Source organism: Dichomitus squalens (assembly GCF_000275845.1).
Source record: "Dichomitus squalens LYAD-421 SS1 unplaced genomic scaffold DICSQscaffold_11, whole genome shotgun sequence".
NCBI classification, from domain to species: domain Eukaryota; kingdom Fungi; phylum Basidiomycota; class Agaricomycetes; order Polyporales; family Polyporaceae; genus Dichomitus; species Dichomitus squalens.
Window position 1 is genome coordinate 259807 of NW_006766893.1, and position 18525 is coordinate 278331.

At 56.1% G+C, this 18525-nt stretch overlaps 4 protein-coding genes across 4 annotated transcripts; 3 read left to right on the forward strand and 1 right to left on the reverse strand.

Annotated features, from left to right (window-relative positions):
* Nucleotides 1–895: 895 nt before the first annotated feature.
* DICSQDRAFT_180325 (SET domain-containing protein) lies at nucleotides 896–3706 on the reverse strand. The gene is made up of 15 exons (XM_007365154.1): nucleotides 3678–3706; nucleotides 3081–3622; nucleotides 2886–3027; nucleotides 2673–2809; nucleotides 2495–2619; nucleotides 2404–2445; nucleotides 2192–2276; nucleotides 2111–2138; nucleotides 1944–2047; nucleotides 1680–1879; nucleotides 1548–1626; nucleotides 1446–1491; nucleotides 1253–1389; nucleotides 1156–1197; nucleotides 896–1094 (listed from the first exon to the last, which is right to left on the reverse strand). The coding sequence occupies exons 2-15, from the start codon at nucleotides 3565–3567 to the stop codon at nucleotides 1006–1008; spliced, it is 1743 nt and encodes a 580-aa protein (XP_007365216.1). The 5' UTR covers nucleotides 3568–3622; nucleotides 3678–3706; the 3' UTR covers nucleotides 896–1005.
* Nucleotides 3707–6479: 2773 nt separating this feature from the next.
* DICSQDRAFT_146742 (uncharacterized protein) lies at nucleotides 6480–7853 on the forward strand (the record flags this gene model as incomplete). Its single annotated transcript, XM_007365155.1, has 4 exons — nucleotides 6480–6600; nucleotides 6641–6921; nucleotides 6974–7292; nucleotides 7342–7853. The coding sequence occupies 4 exons, from the start codon at nucleotides 6480–6482 to the stop codon at nucleotides 7851–7853; spliced, it is 1233 nt and encodes a 410-aa protein (XP_007365217.1).
* Nucleotides 7854–10370: 2517 nt separating this feature from the next.
* On the forward strand, nucleotides 10371–13118 carry DICSQDRAFT_136083 (general substrate transporter). Its single transcript, XM_007365156.1, has 10 exons — nucleotides 10371–10462; nucleotides 10519–10567; nucleotides 10624–10793; nucleotides 11075–11133; nucleotides 11192–11396; nucleotides 11468–11862; nucleotides 11941–12313; nucleotides 12412–12517; nucleotides 12579–12682; nucleotides 12747–13118. Exons 1-10 carry the CDS (start codon nucleotides 10423–10425, stop codon nucleotides 12803–12805), a joined length of 1560 nt encoding a protein of 519 aa, XP_007365218.1. The 5' UTR covers nucleotides 10371–10422; the 3' UTR covers nucleotides 12806–13118.
* Nucleotides 13119–13926: 808 nt separating this feature from the next.
* On the forward strand, nucleotides 13927–16927 carry DICSQDRAFT_85486 (saccharopine dehydrogenase). The gene is made up of 8 exons (XM_007365157.1): nucleotides 13927–13966; nucleotides 14025–14205; nucleotides 14269–14416; nucleotides 14481–15120; nucleotides 15170–15531; nucleotides 15594–16033; nucleotides 16117–16357; nucleotides 16437–16927. The coding sequence occupies exons 1-8, from the start codon at nucleotides 13936–13938 to the stop codon at nucleotides 16653–16655; spliced, it is 2262 nt and encodes a 753-aa protein (XP_007365219.1). The 5' UTR covers nucleotides 13927–13935; the 3' UTR covers nucleotides 16656–16927.
* Nucleotides 16928–18525: the final 1598 nt, after the last annotated feature.

Below are 18525 nucleotides of genomic sequence, written 5' to 3' on the forward strand. Positions count from 1 at the left end.
AGATCCGAGCTGGGCGGAGGCCAGCTCTATAGTCGCCGAACGGTATCTTCCACGGCAAGTCAACGACTCGCCGATGAGAACATTGTGAATTTGGAGGTTCGAGTCAGAAATATGAAGCGACGCCTACTCTGAGAAGACAGACGCTGCATCCGATTGCCCTGAGATCGAAGCTTTGGGACTATGATGAGCCGCGATGCCGCCTTTGTTACTCTACCCATCTCCATATTTATTATTGAGTTATTCTCTCGTCCGTCATCGGTTGGCGATCAGTCTGATGGCAGGTGACGTGGATGGGTGATGGTGACCGCGTTTGACCGAGAATATCCCTTATTCTTTACGGGACTCATGTAGGTATCTTCAATGTGATCGCGGATGAGATGAGCCGAAGCGTCATAATCGTCGGACAGCGATGGCGTCAAATGTACAATTCGGGCGTGCTACTGCGGCGCATGACTCCTTGGAGGACCGGCATTAGCCCCGCAATAGGTGGTCAACAGACTGACTCGACATCGAAGGACGCTGAGGGAGCCTGGCATCATGAAGTCTGCGAGGCGCTGAGAGCGCTGAGACAGCGCGCTCGGCAGTGCTCTGCTCGGCAGCAGCTCAGCGTCGCCAGCGGTAGATTCTTCTTTGCATCCGATCGTCGGTGTACGAGTGGACGGGGGAATGCTGTGAAGTATTATGCGTAGATGCAGTTGTGACCGTAGGCCCCACGCTGCCCGCTTCTATCCGTTCATGCTAGAACAATCAGCCTTCCGTTGTAGTCGCCACATAGGAGCCATTCTACAAGATACTTGCATGCAGCTGGATGGTCGCGCAGTTCTACGCGATTGTTGTCTCGGTGAGCGAGAGCCCTAGTACAGTGTGGCGCGCCCCGACCGGTCCATTCCACTCGGCGCTACTCGGTCGTGCACCTAGTGTGCTTGAGAGCAGAGATCTCGTGTACTGTGTTCGACATATGCGCTCACCGCTCCTGAACCCTGGCGAGGTTTATATAAATGCGTGCTACGGAGTCTTCCTCTTCTCTCCGTGCTGAATGGGGAACTCTGGCCCATAGTCAAGGAAGAGCTCTGTCCCGCGTGCAATGCTCTTCTCTATCAACGACGACTCAGCATCTCAGCCTCACGGCAGTGACCAATGCTCGCATCCACTCACTCGCGAATATGCCGATCCTCTGCTCTCCGTGTACGAACAAGACTAGCGAGTGGTATGATCAACTTTGGCAATGATTGAGAGGGCACCGAGAACCTACTCATCACTTCTAAGTTCGCCTTCCTATAAGGAGCGTGGTTGATGTACCTCGCAGGATTGCCCGCGTACGTGCTGTCCACGGATATCTGGGTATTCAGTCCGAAGACATAGCTGCGCCCGATATGTTCCGCCAATTGACTACATAGGAGCCGTGTTCAGTACCAGAGAGCCGTCGAGGAGGGCAGTAATCGTACCTGCGACATTGGAAGGTCGGCTCGTAGATGAGCTCTCCCACATACTCTATTGTTAGGTTGAGCACTCAGGGATGATTCTCGCAAAAACGGCAGGTGACGTACCAGCAACGAGGTCTCCTTCCTTGACGTCCTCGTCTAGGAAGAGACCGAGACCATGGTCGCTTTGCCTGACCGAAACGCTCTAGGAGCGTGTTATTCGACGGTGCGATAGCAATACCGATTTAACTCGCGTACCTTGGACAGACACTGCTGGATCTGCAAGTTTCTGCAGGACTTGCGACACGGAGAGCACACCTCAGGGTCGCACTCCCTCCGCGCTTTCCGGCACGGACAGAGGTCCGTGGAGCACGCAGGGATCACCTTGTCTTTCTTGTGCTTCTTGTAGCTCTTCACGACTAAGCTGGGACAGTGGCAGCCTTTCCATCTCCTCGCACCTATGATGTGCCCTTCAATGGAGAAAAAGGGGTGGAACGAGCGGCCATGCTAGACGACACTTACAAGTTTTCGCACATCGACAAGCACTTGCGCAATGCGCGTTGTTCAGGCTGCACGCACATCCCGTATCTGGACTGCATGGACCGGTATGAGCGCATGGCGCGTTGCTGTGAAAAGCGTGTCAGCGCAGGCTGGGCGTGGCCCGGGAATCTGTCGTAGGATCCACTTACGGAACGAAGTTGGGAGCGGTCTCGTCCCCTGAAATATACATAAGCACTTGCGATAGCCATCCAGCTGGAGAGCCAGCTCACCGAATATCGGATTGAGCATCTGATGATCGTCGGCTCCATCGTCCTCAACCGCAGTGCGAATGAACTTGCTACACAACACTGCAACCTGGTATGGCTGTCAGTTCGCATACGGGGGAAACGGGCATGGAATCCAGTAGGACCTCGCGACAGGGCTTGCGACATAACCGAGCCAGCGCACACGGAGTCGTTGGCGGAGCTGCATAGCATATCACTTGTAGCTCGCCAAGTTCTTCGTCCGTCCAGCGGATCTCGTCCTAGCATCGCTGTCAATACGCTTCCACTGACACCATCACTACGACCGACCTCATGATTCGTGGGGCCGTTCATTTGACACTCCGGACTACACGGCAGTGCGTTGGAGAGGAGTTTGAACTGCTCTTCCCCAGAAGAGCGAGGCTGGCGGAGGTCGATCTCAAACTGTTCAGAAGCTAGAATTCGCAACCATCAATCCATCGCATTGTCCGTCCTGATGCACGCTCACCATGAGATAGGCAGTTCGCTTCCATGCAGTCGACGTGCGGACACCACAACGTCATGTAGTCCTGCAGTCTTACCCGAAGATCATGCCGCGGTGGGGGCGACAGATCTGGGAGCGGTGGGTACAAGGATCTCGACGACCTGTGCCACGGCATGGGATCACTTGTGGGAGTCAGGGCGCAAACCCGCAAAGCCAATGATAAGTGTGTAGCAGTACCTCATTCTTCCGGTCCAGATGGCACCCCACACGGACGTCGTCCGCAACTCGAGAGGCAGGATCCCGGTGGCGTCGATATGCTCGATGGACACACCGCGCTGAAAGTGCACGCGCCGCGCCGTCTCGAGCACGATCTCAAGGACTGATTGACCATGCACATCAGTACAAGTAGGAAGAATCGGAGAGTCCGCGTACCGTCCGAGTCGCGGTAGGCTTCCTGCCATGCTAACCCTTTGTGGTCGTAAACGTACTCGGTGGGGTCGAACGTTGGATCGTCGGCGAACGGAATAAACGGCAGATAATTTGGATCGTCTCCATGGAGTATGTTGCGGGACGCCGGAGTGCAAGACTCGTACGGTGGATATGGTGTGAGCGTCATTGTTATTGTCGTTGTATCCGCATCTACGATCGCTGTGTGGAGCTGAATACTTTCGTTTACTGTGTAGCGAGTGAACGATGTTTCCGAGTCAGTGATAGACATATTTCTCGTGGGTATCCCGTCTTCGGCAGGGTGGTTGGGGTCCGTCAGGTCCGAATCCGATATGGAGTGTACCGCCGGAAGGCCCATGTTGGCACGAAGTGAAGTAAGCTTCCGGGAGCAGTACGTGGGCTCCCATGCGTAGTAGTCATACCAGACCTCTCTAAAAGTTTCTTTTACTACAGACGGAGTTTTGCGTGTCATTAGAAGTCAGCTTCGAGAGCTCTTATGACCTCCTCCGGTAGTATGAAGCAGGACTCTATATGCGCGAGAACATGGTTAATTAGTGTTTCCCAATCAGTGGTTGCGCTCACATCTTCTTGAACCCTTTGGGAGGACTTGGTGTATAGACGAGCATCGGGGGGAGAAGCGGTCCGGGCAGACGTGTTCCAGCGCTTCCGCTGGCCAGGTTGAGCCGGAGCTTTGGCGTTGTTTGTATCCCGGTCGAAACGCACTGGTTTCGACGTGGGTTCAATCCGAACCTCTGGTATCGCTGCGCTGCATCACTCTTACCTCTCTTGTATATGCTAGTCACAGCCTAGGGACGTTCTTGTGAGCATCCGGCAACTCAACTACATACAATTGAGTGAGACGTGGCCAATTTCCCATTTGATACCAATGGATGCATGCTAGGAGGTAGTAAGTACATATATATGCGCTAGCGATCTTCCGAGAAATGAGGCGTGTTCAATCCTTGTCGCTCGCTCATTTCCTCGCGCGCCTACCGGGCGTCTGCCTACCTGGATTCAAGGTCAGATCAAGCGCCTGTAGCACAGCGAGCAGAGGTGCGCAGGCAGCGGGTGCAACACGACCGCATGAGCGTCGCGAGCTGGGACTGAGGAGCGACGCGAAAGCTTAACGATTTGAAAGATAGAGAGCTCCATGACTCGAGACGCGGAGTCGTCCCGCAAGGTTTTGAGTCCAATTGCCATCAGGCTTACAGTGGCAACCCCAGGTGGCCAGTGAACCGTGTCGTGCCGAATCTGGTTCCGATTTGGGCGCATTGTGTACAATTATTCTCGGTCAACAAGTCTATCACGACTGCCGACGTCTCCATCCACTTTCTGGACAGATTTTCTGGGCATAACAAACCTAGCATAGTAGGACGAAAACGTCGATCTCGCTGCACCGCTGCCTGTGCGGCGTGCTACAGGCGCTTGATCTGACCTTGAATCCAGGTAGGCAGACGCCCGGTAGGCGCGCGAGGAAATGAGCGAGCGACAAGAATTGAACACGCCTATGGCTGCCACCCTAGCCGGCGCTCGCGAGAGTGGCAAAGACGTGCAAACAAAAGGACACGCGCGAAACACTCCAACTCGATACGCAAACAACTAGCACTGTGCTGGGAGATTGGCCGTGGCCGGCTCCACAGGCAACCAAGACGCTTGCATCGAGGACAGCGTCTGCGCGCGCATGTCAACCGTGGGTGCAGCTTGATCATAGGTAAACGATTGTACAGTCAAATCTCAGCTGAACTTTCCCTCTACCTACAGTCTAGCTTCTGTGCGTGGCGATGTGCTCCTTGTTCTCGCCCCAAAGCTTTGACCGTGCAATTGGTTTCCTACTCAACGACCCGCCAACCCTCGAGGCTAATTGTGCACTCGTCTGCTGCCGCCGTGTGGTCGCTTCCATCGCGTCTATTCCGTCACTCTCCACTTCTCTTCCTCGGAATGCTCCTCCCGTTGCTCACAATTCCTCGCTCTCCTTCACGGAGACCCGTCTCTAGTGCGATACGTCCGTTCTCTCAGGCTCGACGGGAACAAAGGCGAGGGTCGTTTGGTGTACGAAGTAGCCACGATATTGCATGTGCCCACCCTTCGATCTATGTGCCTCTAGGGACTGGAACTCACATCCTTGACGGAGGCTGTCCCCGTCGTCTGTTTACTGCCGCTCCTCGACGAGCTCACTCTAGACGCGCTCAGCACCATATCACGTTTGTCCCGTCCTTGTAAGCCCTCACTTGCCGACAGCGGGCCACGGCTCTATGCGTCTCCCGCGCTCAAGGCGCTTCATCTGACATCAGACAGGGGGGATGAGTTCGACTTCGAGGACCACGATCGCGCGGCTTTGGCCCGCGCTCTCCTTGAGGCAAGTGTACTCCACCCGGAATCGCTTAACTTGATAGGGCCGCTCAATTCTTGAGGACGCAGGACGCAGGACGCGTTCAGAGGCCATTGATGGAGGTGATGGACTAAGCGAGACTAGCCGACAAGCTCGCCTTCGAAACCCCTCGAGCGACGATGACACTCCTTCCCCCTCACAAAGTGCCTCGAGGGTAGTGTCAATCGACGCGGAAAGCTTTCGTCCTCAACATACTTGCGATTCACACTTTTCTGCGAGGTTTGGGACACGACAGACCCCTTGGAAAACAACGGGCACGAGAAATGAGGTTGGTACCTTGCCATATGCGGCAGGTTCGGCTAGCCCATCACATCCATCAAATGAGCTCTGAGTGCGTCCTGCGTCCTGCGTCCTCAAGAATTGAGCGGCCCTGATGAAGTTCCTGTCCTGCGCAAGGGCATGCGCGGCGTCGCCGCCATTCCTTCCGAAGCTCGACTTTACACTCGATCACTGTGCCTGTGCCGTGAGCTTCTGTGCCTCAGGATCTAGTCGTACGTCCCCCGTCTTTGCATGGCCTACGCTGTCGCTCACGTCTCCACAATGTGCACCCAGGTACGATGTCGCCCGCTTCCTCATGCGCTTCGCAGACGCCCCGCAATCCCAGGCATTCATCACTAATACGGTGATGGATGCATCTTCGAGCACCGTCGACCGAACGTGAGACAACAATTGGATAATCTAGCTGCCATGCGGTCGTGATCTCGATAGAGCGGAGCGAGGTGTATCGTGATGTCCCTGATACGTGACCATCGGGTTTCAGCGCAAAACGACCCCTGACGGAATATGGCTGGGTACTTACCGGAAACGTTCCCGGAGATGATAGCCACGTCGATAAAGGTGAGTTAATTGTGCAGTCCTTTGCATGCGCCTTGAACTTTTGGACTTCCGCAGTTCATGAGAAGTTCGTCCAGCTCGCTCTCGGTTCCCCAACTCCGTCAAAAATTGCGACAAGCGTTGGCGAATTCATAGATGCTTAAGACAAACATCCCGTTTACATGGGACGTCCACTTGGCACCCGTACCGGTCCCCCAGTCGTAATATACGTGGGTGCCTTTGCACGTTTGCGAGACAAGCTTGCATCACTCGACGACCGCAAAGCAATGCAAGATGCAAGACGTTCCGCTTCCCGAGCCATCCATCCTCAGGACAATCACAGATCTCTTCATCGAGTCATGCAAGCTGTATCCTACAGAGGCGGACCGCAAGAATGCTGTTCCTCCCCTCCTCGAAAAGCTGCTAGACGTCAACTCCTCGCGTCGCCACCCCATATCTCCTGGCGAGAAGCTGGCTGAGTTTGACGCTGTTAACACCATTGATGTAGATGGTGCAGTTCAGGCGTATACACTTATCGTCGAGGTGAAGAACGAGCTAGGTATATCTGGCGCCAGTGGCGTCCAGTGTGCTTTTATCTACGAACAGGCTGTCTCCCTTCCTAGAGCGCGTACTTCTGATCATGAATATTGGACAGGGAAACTGAGTACGTCTTCAGTATCAACTAATCTGCAACCCTCCGTGCTGCCCCAGCATCCTCCTTGCAGTGGCTGGCCCCTACCTTTGCTTCTATGGCGCTATTCTCGCAGACACCTTCGTCGTCCAGCCTTTCACGGACTACATCTACCTTGGTGGGGACCCTAACCCGGACGCACGTATCGTCCATACGGCCAGGCGCTTCTTAGCATTCAGAGAGGCCATTCGCGAAGCGAGATCATATTTCAGGGGCCTACATCAGGACATTCCTGGGCCCCCGCGAGCCGCACGTCTTCCCTGTCCGACGTATACCACCAGCTCTGACGCCATCCGAAACTTGCGTTTTCAATGATCGTTTCCGTTACGAGGGACTCCGCAACGATGACCAAGACCACGTCGACCGTTCGCTCTTCTCCGCGGAGCTCAACGACGAAGCTGTCCTCGTCAAGTTCTGCACGCGGTACGGTGCGGACGCCCATCGCTATCTCGCGGGCAGAAATCTCGCTCCTGTACTGCGTCACTGCATCAAGCTTGTAGGACAGGTGACCATGGTGGTCATGGACGTCGTAGAGGATGCAGCGAGTGCGTACTACAAGTACATCAATCGCGACTTGCCGAAAAGTCTGGTGGATAAGGTCGAGGAGGTGGTGAAGGCTCTCCACGACGAGGGATATGTTCACGGGGACATACACCGACCAAATATCATGGTGCGGGAAGGCGATACGCTGAGCGTAATGCTTATGGACTTCGATTGGGCCGGAAAAGCTGGAAAGACGCACTATCCGGTTAGTCTCAATCTCTCCGGCAACATTGCTTGGGCGACAGGTACAGAAGCGGGGGGTCTCATTGTTATGGGCCATGACGACCACATGGTTGAGATGCTCCGCAAAGGTGGCAAATGATGATCTTCGGTTTGTTTCCTTCGACTAGCTGTGGTCTTAAGCTTCTACCGGATGACGGCAAGCTTAGAAGGGAAAGGTCCGGATGCACGAGTGGGTACGGGGACCGTGGGGACAACAATGGACTTTTCGGGTCGTGAACAATGCTGCTTGCAATTTCTACGTTTGCGACAGTATAATCTAAGTAGTAGTCCACTAAGGACTTGTGAAGGGTCATACGGCAACATTTCATCTCGGGCTTGAACGTCTGAACCGCTGGGGCTGGACGAGGAGAGTGGCGGACGGGGACTGCAAACCTGGGCTTAGACGCTGATCGCGCGCTCGCACAGAGCACAACTTCCAGCGTCCGCCTAACCCTCGTTCGTCTCGTCTTCATCTATTTTCTCGCCGTCTTTTCTCCTCCTGCAGATCCATGTCGCTACTTAGCCACTATTTACATGACTCTTTCTGGTTGCGCGTCTTGCATGAGCGACAAGATTTGAGCCTCAACAGTCACTCAGTCGGATCGCATTCTTTCTCAGCCTTCTTTCCACCTGCCTTTCCTCCACCAATCTCCACGGTATCCGTCTTTCGGAGAGTCAAGATGCGCCCGTGGAAAGCTGCCGTCAGATGGCATTAAACACATTCATGTTATGTCTTGGTAGGACATAACAAGTCAAGGACCAATAGACCACGGGGGGTACCAGACCGCAGCTCGACGTCGCTCTTCAGGTTTCAATCTCCATCTGGCCTCCGCCCTGGGTTCTTCGGCAGCTTTATTCATCTTCCCCCCGCCCTCCTCAAATGAGAATATCTCTGCGATGCCGTACCACAAATTGGAGGCCCGGAGAGGCGGGGCGCAAGTCTTGTTGTGCGCACAGCTGGTCCTCCGCATTCTTGGGCGCTCCGCTCTCGCCGCTGTCAGGCTCCTAGTCGTACCTCAGCTCGTCTTCCTGCTTGTCGTGAGCAAGATGTTCGTGCATCTGGAAGGGGTCTTGCAACCTGACTTTCCGAAGGGATGAACAGCATGAATCACGTTCCTTATCACTCATTAGGCGGCTGATGGATAGTTAGAGGATTGCTCTTGAGACGGAAGAATGCGGATATCATCAGGAGTGCGTGGGCAGAGGGAGCAGGTCCGGAATGCGGGCAATAGGGTGTGTAGCCCGTTTTGCTTATGGTACTGTTATTGACTTTGTCTGACTGATCCATCCCACCATTTGCTGCTCCAACGTGCGGAAACCTCTATCGACCTCGCAACCGGGACCCTCAAGATCATATGATGGTACATACTTCTCTTGCCCGGATCCTTACCTCGCGCACATCCTTCCATTCAAGTGAATGCAATCCCCCCAGGGTCTGTCCCTTGCCCTGCTGCTTCCGGAGCCCGGCAGCATGAGGTTACGGTAGATCGCTAGGTGGCGCCGGGCCGGCGTGTAGCGGTTATGAATTCATCAAGTTGGACAAACTGGACTAGTGTCAACCACTTGGACTCCGCGTCCGTGAGTCCGTACTGCCTTCTCAATTCATGAGCGCAACGATGCACATGGTGTCCTTGTATGCGACCATGTACTTCTCTCGCGGTGGCTTACTTTCTACACGTTCGCAATAGCTATGGAATGTTCCAGCGAATGGGCCGACAACTCTCTGCGCCACGCGGAACTGGAGAACGACTCTGATGAGCGTCGGACTGGATGCCATGGGGGTCATGTGTCCATCTCCTTCTCCGCGCAGCGCTTCGGATCCGGCGCGCGCCACCAAGCGAGATCGCTGCATTGTTCCTGGAATGCGGCGGCAAGTGGAGAGAGGGATCGGCGTGTTTAGATTAAGCTGGAAGAGTGCGAGATCCAAATCTGAGCAGATGTTCCTGCACTGATTTACCAAGAGCCAGCGGTCTTCCTCGTCTGCTCGACCCGGTCCGAAAAACAGCGGTCTGCCCTTTCTTTGCGCCACGCTCGGAGCTTTCGGCCTTCGGAGGACTTTTGGCTGGATCTTGCACCCTCACACTGTACGATTCTTATAGGAAACAATGAACCCAGTGCATGATGGCAAGTCTTCTCCATCTGTATTCTAGTCGTTTCACCGTCTCTGTGGGTTTTGGCACGGTGCTATCGGTAGTTATCTGTCTCTAGCGGGGACGAACCGCGAGCGTCCGACCGGGCGACGCGCCCTGGCCCCTGGCAGCAGTTCCAGCCGACGCTCCGCGACGCCTCCATGACCGTGCGCTCCCGCCCTAGTACATGTTCGGCAAAAGCAGGGCTGAAGTGCATGCACGGACCCTAACATGCTGAACAAGCCCAAGCCTTGGGACCACTCTCCTGTCTGTCGGCGGTCGCTCACGCCAAGGACTCTAGCGACAAGCGTCGAAGCTAGCATGGTTGACGACGGGCCGGGGGCGGGCCGGGAACCTGGATGATCTCAGGTACGGGGTCATTGATGGGCTGCCCCGCAAACGACTGAGCGGCCCGTGGGGTCGCCTAGCTCAAACCCCGCACATAAAATCCCCCGCACTGCACCGGGCAGCTCTTGGGACACCCTGCGCCGTCCTTCTCCTCCCCGCCGCCTTCCTTCTCCCCCACCGCGCGCATTCACCATGGCCATCCAGGGCACCTTCCACAACATCCGGGTCTACTGTGAGCCTCCTCGCTCGTCCTCGTCGAAGTCCGACGTTGGCTGATTGACATCGCAGGGCTCGCGTTCGTCGTGTATTGGGGCATCGTCCTCTTCGGTTATGACACGTCAGTCCTTTCCACACCGCTCGAGGGTTGCCTGTACTGACGAGTGCGGCCGATAGCGGTATCGGCGGTGGCGTGGTCTCCATGAACTACTTCAAGGAACACTTCGGCCTCATGAACCCGGACGGGACGCCAAACAAAAAGAAGGCCAACGACGTTTCTTCCAACGTTGTCTCAGTGCTCCAGGCCGGTGCATTCTTCGGGGCGTTGGGTAGTGCGCCCATCTCAGGTGAGCGCATACATTTGGCTCTCTCGAATGGCTCCTTGGGAGTCGAATTTGGTGGCCGGGTCTGCGTCCTTGGTAGTCTCCCTCTGGAAGCAGCCCTACCACTATGAAATATTGCTGTTGATAGGCACGTCTGCGTGCTTGCTCATGGCAGGACCCCGGGTAGCATATAATCTATGCCCCTCGATCGCCATCTGAATAGCGGCGATTGAATTGAGCACTTGCCTTCAGAACTCAAGACTTCAGGCTTCCGTCACGCACAGACACTAATACGTAATCCTCAGCCGCGATTGGTAGGAGATGGACACTGTTCGCGTTCACCCTCGTCTTCAGCCTCGGTGCAGTAAGTCTTCCCCTCCTGCGCGGAGACTGGTATCAGAGCTGACTCTGGGCCGATGTAGATTCTGCAAACCGTCGCTGGTGGCTCGCGCGGCCTGGGATACATTTACGCAGGACGTGTTATTGCAGGTATCGGCATTGGCGCCATCTCCGCCGTCGCGCCCGCGTTCGTGTCCGAGTGCTGCCCCAAGGACGTCCGCGGGCGTATTACCGGCCTGTTCCAGATCATGGTCGCCGTCGGCGTCATGCTCTCGTACTTCATCAACCGTACGTCTCTGTGCTCCCTCACAGCTCCGTGTAATTTCTCACATACTGTCTCGTTTCGTATGGCTACGCAGTGGGCGTCGGGCTGCACATCAAGACGGGACCCAACGTCTGGCGGATCCCCTTCGGGCTGCAGCTCGCGCCCGCTGGGATCATGGCATTCGGACTGCTCACCTTGAAGGAGTCTCCACGGTGGCTCGCGTCAAAGGGCCGCATCGACGAAGCCATCACTAACCTCGCCTACCTCCGCAAGCAGGATGTCGACGACGAGGAGGTGCGCGCCGAGATGGCAGAGATCGAGGCCGCGATCCAGGAGGAGCGCGAGGCGCGCAAGGGTTTGGGCTTGCGCGAGGCGTTTTTCGGGAAGGGCAACTTCATTCGGTTCGTTATCGCGGTCGTGATCTTCATCCTGCAGCAGTGGGGCGGCCAGAACTCGGTCAACTACTACGCGCCGCAGATCTTCAGCTCTGTGCGTACCTTCCCTCTCCATTTACCTCAATTTGTTTGTATTGGCAGAGGACGTCCGCTGATACGGTTGGGGCGACAGATCGGATACACGGGCACGTCGAACTCGCTGCTCGCGTCGGGCATCTACGGCATCGTGAAGGTCGTCGCGACGGCGCTCTTCGTGTTCCTCCTCGTCGACTCGCTCGGGCGCAAGCTGTCGCTCTTCATCTCCTCCATGGGCATGGGCATCCTCTTCTTCATCATCGGCGCGCTGCTCAAGACGTACCCACCGCCCGCGCACGCCGTCAATCCGCCCTCGGCGAGCAAGGCGATGGCCGCGATGCTGTACCTCTACGTGTGCTTCTACAGCATGGGCTGGGGCCCGCTCCCGTGGGTGTACGTGTCGGACATCTTCCCGACGCGGACGCGGCATTACGGGCTGGCGACCGCTTCCGCCTCGCAGTGGCTTTTCAGTGAGTTTGTCTTTGGTTCTGTCTTGGGCTCTACCGTTGGTCGTATTCGCTACTCGGCGTTCAGCGCTGACTGCTCCCGCTTTGTTGTCACAATGCAGACTTCGTGCTGTCGAAGGTGACGCCGACCCTCGTGAGCGACCTCGGATACAAGATTTTCCTGATGTTCGCGACGATCAACATCGGCGCCATGGCCACCTTCGCTCTGTGCGTGTTTGCTCTCTCCCTCCGCCGCTTTCCGCAGCTGACTGGTGTGTGCGCATTCTAGACTCATCCCTGAGACGAAAGGCCGCTCGCTGGAGGAGATGGACATCATCTTCGGCTCGGTCTCCGCAGACCAGCGGCAAGCAGACATCTCGAAGCGGGAGCAAGGTGAGCGCTCGTATGCTCTTGTAAGTGGAAGCATCGCTGACAGGCTGCCCCTCCGTATTTTCAGCACTCGAGCACGAAAAGAACGAGACGAGGTCGGAGCGGTCGGTCGACAACAAGGTCTGACGCCTGCGCTCGTACATTCCACTCGGGTCCTTGTCCTGCTCCGTGTCTGTCGCATTGTATTGTAGTGATTGCTGCCATGCGCTAGTTCCATATCCCTTACGCATATACGATCTCCACCCTCGTGCGCCCCTCCCTTCCCCCCGCTGTGGGCTAGGGTAGGCACGTCCATCCCAACACGTAATGACCGTTACTGTTCTCCCTGTCATGCTCTGACGACTGCACGCGCGTTCCATGGACGGCACACTCCGTGTCTTCTGTAGTTTGTTTGTCTGTACTTTGTTACGGTTGTTGTATATTAGTGGTTTCGACTCTCAAGATGTCGCCTAGCGTGCACAATGGGACTTCGATCCTAACCGCTGACATAGTGGATATATGCAGATTCTTGCTCGAATCTCTGCTCGACATTGCTAATGTAAAAATCGCAGATGACTGCAATTTGATACCAGCTTCACGTCGGCCCTTACATTCTACGCGCGGAGAGATGAGAGAATCGAATGGGGTTATCCGAGAATCTGATGCGTTTTTCAAGCTCCATCTCGCCCATGAAAGAGAACTAAACCGGGCTCGCCCCATCAAAGCGCCACCTTTGGGGTCAGACATGCCGGAGTCAGAGAATTCAATGGAGAAAGATTGACCCTAGGAGGTGTGGGACTGAGGTAGACGGTAGAGTACTGTGGTTATTGGTGGTTACAGGCTATCAAGGAGGCGGGCTGGGCAGAACCTGGTGTCAGGCCAGGAGGGGTCCCGATTGGATCTAGGGTCAGGTTGTTATCTAATCTTTTAGATTCTCGATCGACAAGATCAATAATTATACTAAGGTTGGCCCAACGAAGATTCGACACCTCCCGTCACGCCTGTCACACTGTCCGTGTCCCGCCCCTCCACTGCGATTTCGGGGTATCGGCTGGTATAAAATTGAGCTATAGGCTCTGTGGTACCATACATGCCGCCTATCCAAGTTTTTTCCTCAATGCAGAGGGAGGGGAAAGCAGCGAGGGACCTCGCAAGCTCACGTGATAATCACGTGATGGGGTCGAATCTTCGTTGGGCCAACCTTACCCGCCCGAGTCAGATCGAAAACTTGGGGTGCCTCAGAAGTGCCTCTCGTCCTCCTCCGCCCACTTGAAGCCATGGCCCCCCTCACCCACCCGTCAATTAAGGGTATGTGTGCACGCCAGTTTTTCAGAGACATATGGCCTGACGTCCTGGGTCTCCTCAGATGGCTGGTTCCGCGAGATCTCCTCCCAGTGGCCGGGCCAGGCCATGACCCTTAAGGTCAACAAAATTCTCCACGTCGAAAAGTCTCTCTACCAAGACGTGCTTGTCTTCGAGTCCGCCACCTACGGCAACGTTCTCATCCTCGATGGTGTCATCCAGTGCACCGAGCGCGACGAATTCTCGTACGTCCCTGTCCTGACTCTCTGCAGATCGATCGTGAAAGCCTATTGACATGGATACAACAGGTACCAGGAGATGATCGCCCACATTCCTTTGGCAAGCCACCCAGATCCGAAGAAGGTCCTTGTCATTGGCGGCGGCGACGGCGGCGTCGTGCGCGAGGTCCTCAAGCATGACTCCGTCCAGGAGGTCGTCTTGTGCGACATTGATGAGGTACGTTCGTATCATCTTATATTCGAAGACGCGCAATGTCTACAGCACGCTCAACCATTCTCAGGCCGTCATCCGCGTGTCCAAGCAGTACCTCCCCCACATGTCCGCCCTCCTCAACGACCCCCGTGTGACCGTCTTTGTCGGCGACGGCTTCAAGTTCCTCGCCGACAACACGTCCACCTACGACGTCATCATCACCGACTCCTCCGACCCCGTCGGCCCCGCCGCGTCCCTCTTCCAAAAGCCCTACTTTGAGCTCCTTCGCGACGCCCTCACTCCGGGCGGGCACATCTCCACACAGGGCGAGTGCCTCTGGATCCACCTTGACCTCATCCAGGACCTCCTTAAGACGACCCGCTCGCTCTTCCCTGTTGCAGAGTACGCGTACACGACCATCCCAACCTACCCTTCCGGGCAGATCGGCTTCATGGTCGCGTCCAAGGAGGCGGGGCGCGACCTGTCAAAGCCCCTCCGTGAGGTGCCAGGCACGCGCTACTATAACGCCGAGGTCCATAGGGCCGCGTTCGTCCTCCCCGAGTTCGGACGGGCGCTGCTCAAGGAGGGCAAGGATGTGCGCCCCAAGTTTGGTGCGAGTGCGTTCACGGGCACGCCGTCAAAGAAGGTCCTTCTTCTCGGAAGTGGCGCCGTCGCGCGTCCTTGCGCCGAGTACGTCGTGCGCAACCCGAACAACGCGCTCACTATCGGTGAGTTCTAGCGCTCATTGGTCTTGCGAGACGTCTGACACTGCGACAGCCTGCCGCACTCTGAAGAGCGCAGAGGCGCTCGCTGCCGACCTCCCGAATACGACTGCGCGCTCGCTCGACGCCGGGTCCGAGGACCCCGCGAAGCACGCCGCGCTCGAGCAGGCCATCGCGGACGCGGACCTCGTCATCTCGCTCGTGCCGTACACGTACCATGTGAACGTGATCAAGGCCGCAATCAAGGGTAAGACGAACGTCGTGACGACGAGCTACATCTCCCCTGGCATCCGCGCACTCGAGGATGAGATTAAGCAGGCGGGGATTGTGGTCATGAACGAGATTGGCCTTGACCCGGGCGTGGACCACCTGTATGCGGTTAAGACTATCGACGAGGTGCACGCCAAGGGCGGAAAGGTCAGTAGCCCGCTCCCTTGTGCCTCGGCCGTTACGTGCTCACCAGTATTCATACCGAACAGATCAAGGAGTTCCACTCGTACTGCGGCGGCCTCCCCGCGCCCGAGTGCTCCGGGAACCCGCTCGGTTACAAGTTCTCCTGGTCCCCGCGCGGGGGCCTCCTCGCTCTCCTGAACGACGCGTCGTACCTCGCGCGTGGGCAGCAGGTCGACGTCCCGGGCAAGGACCTCATGAGCGTCGCAAAGCCGTACTTCATCACGCCCGCATTCGCGTTCGTCGCGTACCCGAACCGGAACTCGGTGCCGTTCCGCGAGTTCTACGCGATCCCGGAGGCGGAGACGGTCGTGCGCGGCACGCTGCGCTACCAGGGCTTCCCGGAGTTTGTGCGCGCACTGAAGGCGCTGGGGTGGCTGGACCTGGAGAGGAAGGAGTGGCTGAAGGAGGGGCTGACGTGGGCGGAGGTCTTCCAGCGTGCGATCGGCGCTCAGGACGCGAATGAGAGGTACGCACATTACAAGGATCGCCCGCGGACGTTCGTACGTCCTTGTGTGGGCCTCATGCTAACGTCGTGTCTTGCACGCACAGCACGCTCGTCGCGCGCGTGAGGGAGATCTGCGCGTTCCCCGACGAGGGCGAGGCGCACCGGATCGTCTCCGGCCTGCGCTGGATCGGGCTCTTCTCGCAAGAGAAGGCGACGGTGCGCGACGGGAACTTGCTTGACACGCTCTGCGCTCAGCTGGAGACGCTCATGGCGTACGAGCCCGGCGAGCGCGACCTCGTCATACTCCAGCACAAGTTCATCGTCGAGTGGGCGGATGGCAAGACGGTACGTTTGTGCTCTCTTTTCGCTTGACTTCAGTCTTTCGGGGTTGTGCAGGCGGGCTGACTGGGATTGATACTTGTAGGACACAATCACCTCGACACTCGAGGCGTACGGGAACCCGTCGGGCCACTCCGCGATGGCGCTGTACGTTGGGGTCCCGTGCGGCATCGCTGTGCAGCTCGTGCTAGATGGCAAGATCAACACCCCTGGGGTGCTCGCGCCGTACTCGAAGGAGATCTGCGACCCCATCCGCGAGATCCTTGAGGCGCAGGGGATGGGCCTCGTCGAAAAGGTCTTGTGAGTCGCAAAATTTATGACTTAAGGTCCGAGATATAGTTTCGAAGTGGGGTGAGTCGGGAGAAGGAAAACGGGTGCGCCGTAGATTGTACTATTCCTGCTTTGCTTTGTATCACAATACTGAAGACGCCCTAATTATAACAAAGGGGTGTGACACCGTGACATAAAAATTGGCCCTATGGCAGGTACTCTAACAAATTTTGGCTTTCAAAAGCCCAGTAAATGGTGCATCTATAAAGGTTGTAGATGGTCACAGGCAAAACAGGCATATTCAGCCCATTCACAAGCTATTTGAACCTGATTTGAGAGGGGTCAGATGGAGAAACAGCGCCTGTGACTCGGTCGGGGACATAACAAATATTGGGGTCATCTATGACGTGACATCGAAACCAGCCAACACAACAAAGCCTGGCCGTGATGTGACACTTTGTTATAATTAGGGCGGCTTCAGTAGATCATAGGACAAATTGACAATCTCTAATCGGCCCGGTACCAGGCGTCACGTGGCGATGCTCCGATTTGGAAGGTGTTTGATTCATGGTTCGGGTTTGTTCGTGACGCCAACGTTGAACCCCAGTGAGAACGTGCATGGTTTCAATCGATTTGGGGCGTGCGAGATGGTGTTCAGCTGTCAATACTCGTGCCGTGTCGATTTCGGTCGGACGGGCGTATTTGAGCGCCCATTTGACGTGTCTGATTTAGCTCTAACGTTGCGAGATCGGACGGGCATCTCTCTAAGGACATGACGTCTACGATTGTCTCTAGCTGTGGCTCTGTTATGTACAAGCTAGCTTGAGTCTGTCTCTAGGACCGTGTGACTTCTCCTCGCTGTGCAAGAAGATCTAGGCTGCTTGCTCTAGGGGCTTTCCCTTCGTCATGCCGCTAAGCCAGGCATCAGCAAGCCTATTGTTTGGCGACTTCAAGGGTTTGCCTCCCCTGCTCATTCAAGCTGGTGAAGCTGAGGTACTCCGGGACGAGATCACATTTCTGATGCACAAAGCATCACTAGCCGGAGTAGAAGCATGGTACGAGTTGTACGAAGACATAGGAAGCCGGCATAATTGCAGCGCGTTCACACTAGTGCCCTCAACACGACACTTTTGCTCTGTATGGGGAATTGTCCCGCAATTCCGGCTCAGGGACCAGTTCTATCACCAACATGTACAGTACTACAGGGGCCAGAGACGCGAAGTCTGTTCTCTGGCAGTGGGAACCTGCCCTTAACACACAATGACGTCATTGTGGTGGACTTGCTGCTTGCACAGGTGCCTGCTGTCTTTCTCTCCGTCCCCTCCTCTTGTCCTGCTTGCCCGACAGCCAGTTCGACGCACACACTCCTTTACAACGTCAGGAAGGTACGTTGAAGTCTGCCGCAGCTAACAACGTGCGTCTGGTGGTCGAGAGCTTGTGTACAAGGTGAGACATCGTGCATGGTGTCGCTGCTGCAATACCAACCCAGGTGAGCTATATCACGTATATGCAACACCCTTGGAGGTATGTGTCATTTAAGTGTCCCGTCGTATGCACCTGCACTATAAGTATGTGAAGACTTCCACCACAGAGGCGACACTTACCTTTCCAGCTCATCCTTCCGAGATCTGCCTGGTGCGCGCAGCTGTTCGAGGTGAGAATTGGTTTCATGCCTCGCAACGGCGTACGTGCATGCTGAAACATCCTAGTATAGCTCTCCCCTCTCGTTCCCCGACACTTCGACTTGAACACTTCCGCTCCTTCGCCGCCTCGTCTCTACATCATCCCCCGGTCTGGCTATCCGCGTCCGACAGCTCACGAGCTCCGGTTCAAGCTCGTGATGCATACCCGCCAGCGAGGTAGCCCTGCCATGACAAATGTGGCACGCCTACCTAGGGAAAGTG

Bases quoted from the DNA above. Each gene is read 5' to 3' on its own strand.
- DICSQDRAFT_180325 (XM_007365154.1), bottom strand. From the start codon at position 3,567: ATGACACGCAAAACTCCGTCTGTAGTAAAAGAAACTTTTAGAGAGGTC. The intron at 2,446-2,494 runs GTCGGTCGTAGT...CAGCGATGCTAG, and splicing joins ACGGCCCCACGAATCATGAG to GACGAGATCCGCTGGACGGA. The intron at 1,390-1,445 runs GTACGATTACTG...GCTCCTATGTAG, and splicing joins CCGACCTTCCAATGTCGCAG to TCAATTGGCGGAACATATCG.
- DICSQDRAFT_136083 (XM_007365156.1), top strand. From the start codon at position 10,423: ATGGCCATCCAGGGCACCTTCCACAACATCCGGGTCTACT. The intron at 10,794-11,074 runs GTGAGCGCATAC...CGTAATCCTCAG, and splicing joins GGGTAGTGCGCCCATCTCAG to CCGCGATTGGTAGGAGATGG. The intron at 11,134-11,191 runs GTAAGTCTTCCC...GGGCCGATGTAG, and splicing joins TCGTCTTCAGCCTCGGTGCA to ATTCTGCAAACCGTCGCTGG.
- DICSQDRAFT_85486 (XM_007365157.1), top strand. From the start codon at position 13,936: ATGGCCCCCCTCACCCACCCGTCAATTAAGG. The intron at 15,532-15,593 runs GTCAGTAGCCCG...CATACCGAACAG, and splicing joins TGCACGCCAAGGGCGGAAAG to ATCAAGGAGTTCCACTCGTA. The intron at 16,034-16,116 runs GTACGCACATTA...TTGCACGCACAG, and splicing joins GCTCAGGACGCGAATGAGAG to CACGCTCGTCGCGCGCGTGA.